The 4,777-nt window shown below is 39.7% G+C and overlaps 1 protein-coding gene across 2 annotated transcripts in view; it reads left to right on the forward strand.

Annotated features, from left to right (window-relative positions):
• The window catches only part of Cep55 (centrosomal protein 55), a 21,835-nt gene that overhangs the window by 11,887 nt on the left and 5,171 nt on the right, over positions 1 to 4,777 (forward strand). For both annotated transcript variants that reach the window (XM_050157697.1, XM_050157688.1), the window contains exons 5-6: positions 2,285 to 2,432; positions 3,315 to 3,625. In XM_050157697.1, coding sequence (XP_050013654.1) covers positions 2,285 to 2,432; positions 3,315 to 3,625 — 459 coding nt within the window. The remainder of the gene's footprint in view (positions 1 to 2,284; positions 2,433 to 3,314; positions 3,626 to 4,777) is intronic.

Consider the following 4,777-nt stretch of genomic DNA (forward strand, 5'->3'; position numbering starts at 1 on the left):
TTTTTTTTTTTTTTTTTTTGGTTTTTCGAGACAGGGTTTCTCTGTGGCTTTGGAGCCTGTCCTGGGACTAGCTCTGTAGACCAGGCTGGTCTCTGCCTCCCTAGTGCTGGGATTAAAGGCGTGTGCCACCACCGCCCGGCTCTTTTTTCTTTTTTTTATATTTATTTATTTATTTATTATGTATACAATATTCTGTCTGTGTGTATGCGTGCTGGCCAGAAGAGGGCACCAGAGCTCATTACAGATGGTTGTGAGCCACCATGTGGTTGCTGGGAATTGAACTCAGGACCTTTGGAAGAGCAGGCAATGCTCTTAACCACTGAGCCATCTCTCCAGCCCCCTACATATGCATTTCTTATATCTTAAAGAGGAACTTAGTAAATTTAACATGGACACAATACTTCTAGTTAGCCTGCTATCCCTAATCCAGTCTTATCAATAATCTCACATACTTTTTATTCCTGCACTGCAGCTTGCATTTTCTTCTATTTTGAAATTTTTGTTCAGTACAGAAATTTTGCTAAGTACAGAGTACTTAGCAGACCCCTGGCCAAAGGTGAAATGCACTATTCTTTTTTAAGGTAAATGTTAAGTGCATGCCTCCTTTACGTATAGATGACCCAAAGCTGGAAGAAATAGCTGATGTGATGTTCTAACCCATATCAGTGTTTATTGAGAGCTTTTTAGTCTGGTCATTGATATTAGAGAAGAAAGAGCAGATGCTATAGAAGAATTAGAAAGAAAAGCAACATTTACTTAGCTGGGCATGATGACATACACCTGTAATATTAGCTGCTTGAGAGGCTGAGGCAGGAGGATCACAACAAGTTCAAGGCCTGCCTGGGTTACAATAGTGTGTTCGAGGCCAGAAAAGGCAGAGGTGGGGGAAGGGGGGGGAATAACTTACTTTTTTAAGTAACATCGCCATCGTGTGGCTTTTAAGAGCATTGCTTCTTAAATCTTTAAAAAGATTTTTGTCTTTATTATTGTTACATGTATATATACATATAAATAATATAAATACAATCAGATGAATTAGTGTTGTCCATATATATATATATATATATATATATATATATATATATATGTTCTTAGGGTTTATCATTTGGTATTGGATAGCCAGTTAGGTGGATCATCCCTCGGAAGGATTGGTTCCTCCCCAACAATCATTAATTTGACTGTAACTGAAATCTTAACTATTTTTAGTTCATGTACTTGAGTAAAGTATCGAAGATTCATTTGAAAAACATTGATGATCATCTAATGTATGTAGATTTAAATTGTTTGTATTACTACTTCTTAAAGATAGACAAATATAAAATTTGATATAAAATTAGATATCTTTAACATATAATATTGAATAGTTAGTTAGATATACACGTGCTGTCTGGGTCCAATGGTGTTCTTTTGTTTTGTTTGTTTTTTTGAGGCAGAGTTTTTCTGTGTAACAGCCCTGGCTATCCTGAAATTCACTCTGTAGACCAGGCTAACCTCCAAATCACAGAGATCCACCTGTCTCTGCCTCCTCTGAGTGCTGGGATTAAAGGCATGTGCATCACTAGGCTCAGTAACACACAGTGATTTTTAGAACTAAATTTGAGCATGAGCCTGAAGTCCTCGTGAGGACTGAATCCAGAGGATCCTGGCCACTGTGAAGGAACGTTGGTCTTAAGGCATGCATCACCATGTGTTTGTCTCTTAGGATCCTTCATCCAAAACATTTAGCATGCACATGGTATCAGATTTGGATGTGCATGGCCTTTTTGCACAAATAATTGTTAAGACTTATTTCCAGCCTCTCGGGATCATGGAACAAGAGGAGGCAACTATATCCTATTAGACTGGAGGAGTAGATTGGAGAGGAGTTGTGATCTCATTGCATATTCACACTGTGTTAGTGTCTAGACTTTGTCCCCCTCCCCCATTAACAGCAGGTTCGTGGTCTTCTCTGGCTAGCTTTTTTTTTTTTTTTTTTTTTAATCTTTATTTGAAGCAATGTCTCACTATATAGCCCTGGCTGGTCTCAAACTCACAAGAGATCCTTCAGCCTCTGTGTCCCCAGTGCTAAGACAAAGCTGTGGGCCACTGCTTAGCATACAGGCAAAATTAATTCCCTGGAAATTGACTGTTGTGTATTCTAAAGGGATACATGCAGTGGCTGCCTGTAAGTAATTTATAAGCCATAAGATTTTGTACATGTTGGAAAGCAATGTCATGGGGATTCCCTTACATATTTTAAGATCTGGGCTTCTTATTATGCTGTTTATTTTTCATTCATTATAAGGCTCTGGAGAAAAATCAGCAGTGGCTTGTGTATGACCAGCAGCGAGAGGCCTACGTTAAAGGACTTCTAGCAAAAATCTTTGAACTGGAGAAAAGAATAGAAATAGCCGCTTCACTCCCACAGCAGATGAAAAAGACTGAATCAGAAGGTACTGAGCTATAAAAGTATTCTTTTGGGATAAGCCTGACATTTACCAACAGAGTGATTCATCAAATTTAGATTTTTTTTTTTTATAGATGTGTGTTAGAAAGTAAAATAACATCATGTCCTTTAAGCCTGAAGTAAGAAATAGCATTTGGCAAGTCTGTTTCCGATCCCCTTGTTTTTGGATAGAAGAGGCCACAGGCCACAGGTGAGAGAGGCATCCATCACAGAGTTTTGAAGTTATGGTGATTTTCTCTACATGAACACCTTTCCCCTTATTCAAAGTCCTTCTCAGTTCCTCCAGAGCTGACCTGGGTACCAGTTTCCTTTTTGGGGGGTTAGATGGGTAGGATAATGCATTGAAATAAGGTCTTGCCACATAGTCCTGGCTAGCCTGGTACTTAAAATTTAGCCCAGGTTAGCTTCCAGTTCAGAGCAATCTCCTCCCTCAGTCTCCTAGGTTCTAGAATTATAGATGTGTGCTACTTAGACTTGACATCAGTTGTCATTTTGTTTTGCTTTCTTTGGCTCCAGGAGAAAGAACAGGCTTTGTAGGTGATGCTCAACTGTTTAATCCTTGCTGTGAGCTTGAGTAGTTACCCATGATGCTGTCTCTCTGCCCAGTATCCTATAGTTTTCCTTACACTGATTTCCCCTGAGTTAGACAACACCTCTTAGGAGGTAGGCCAGGAAGGGTCATATTTAACAGATGAAGAAGGTGGCTCAGCAGGTGGTAAGCTAGGAAGAAAAGATCTCAAATGCCAGCTATAGCCTCCACCTCCTGACTCTCTATTTTATAAACTAGAGAAATGCTGAGGTATCGCTTGTGGGCATATGTTTGAAGTTTTAATTTCTTGGGATATTATAAAATGCTTGTTTGTTACAGGTTATCTTCAAGAGGAGAAACAAAAATATGATCATCTCTTGGAAAGTGCCAAAAAAGATCTTGAAGTTGAACGACAAACCGTAACTCAGTTGCGTTTAGAACTTGATGAATTTAGAAGAAAATATGAAGAAACTCAAAAAGAAGTTGAAGATTTACATCAACTGTTGAGTGCGCAACGAAAGGCAGACATGCAATACCTGGAAGAGGACAGACATAAGACAGAGAAGATCCAAAAGCTCAGGGAAGAGAGCAGTGTCTTCAAGGGAAAGCTGGAAGAGGAGAGGAAAAAGTCTGAAGAGCTCGTATCTCAGGTGAGCCAGCTGCTGAGGTCTCTGTTCTTCAAATTTCAACCAAGGGTCAGTGAGTCCAGATGACCCAGGAGCCATAAATGGGAACCAGTCCCTGCCTCCCTCCAGCATTCATAGTCTATCATGGAAGCAGATCACGAGTTAGTACCCAAAACAAGATGATGTGAGATGAAAGAAACGGGCTCTGGCAGCCTCATAGAAGTGATGGTGTTTAGAGACTTGACGGTGGGATCCTCTCTGGGAATTCCCCTTCAGTGGAGTGTTGTATGAGGCTGCTTGTTCATTTCCCGGCCACCCAGACTCTCAAAATAACCATGCAGAAGCTGTATTAATTAAATCATTACTTGGCCCATTAGCTCTAGCTTCTTATTGGCTAACTCTTACATATTAATTTAACCCATCTCCATTAATCTGTGTATCACCACGTGGTAGTGGATTGCCAGCAAGGTTCAGGCTTGTCTGTTTCCAATAGGGCTACATGACTTCTCCCTGACTCTGCCTCCTTTCTCCCAGCATTCAGTTTAGTTTTCCCAGCCTAGCTCTGTTCTACCCTATCAGGCCAAGCCATTTTTTTTTATTAACCAATGGTATTCACAGCATACAGAGGGGAATCCCACATCACCTCCTCTTTTCTGTTTAAATAAAAAGGAAGGTTTTAACTTTAACATAGTAAAATTACATATAACAAAACAGTTGTCAAGCAAGAATTACAGTTATAATATTTATATCTACTTTATCTTTCATCATAACTAAAGAAAACTATAACTATATATTCTTTAACTCCATCAAAGACTCTAGAAGGATATAATATTACATAAACAGGAAGTGCATTGTAAGCAACTTCCAAAACTCTAGAATTGATAGAGACATCTCGCTGCCTGGACAGATCACCCAAAGATCTTCTGTATCTTTCATTCACCCTTCTTCAGCCTACAGGCACATAGTGTCCAGCAGACTTTTCCATGAAGCAGTAAATTTCAAGACAGTTCTGCCTATATTGGCAGTTTGTCAGTCACATTTTTCTGTGCCCTGCAGAATGTCTAGCAGACTCCTATAAAGCAGGAACCCCAAAGGATCATCTCATCTTTAGGCAAGTTCATCAGTCATTTCTCTGTGGGTCCTGCATGTCCAGTTCATACAGCATAGCACCAAGCA

This window comes from Alexandromys fortis, unplaced genomic scaffold (assembly GCF_014885135.2).
Source record: "Alexandromys fortis isolate MF-2015 unplaced genomic scaffold, M_Fortis_MF-2015_v1.1 scaffold_10, whole genome shotgun sequence".
In the NCBI taxonomy this organism is placed as follows: Eukaryota; Metazoa; Chordata; class Mammalia; order Rodentia; family Cricetidae; genus Alexandromys; species Alexandromys fortis.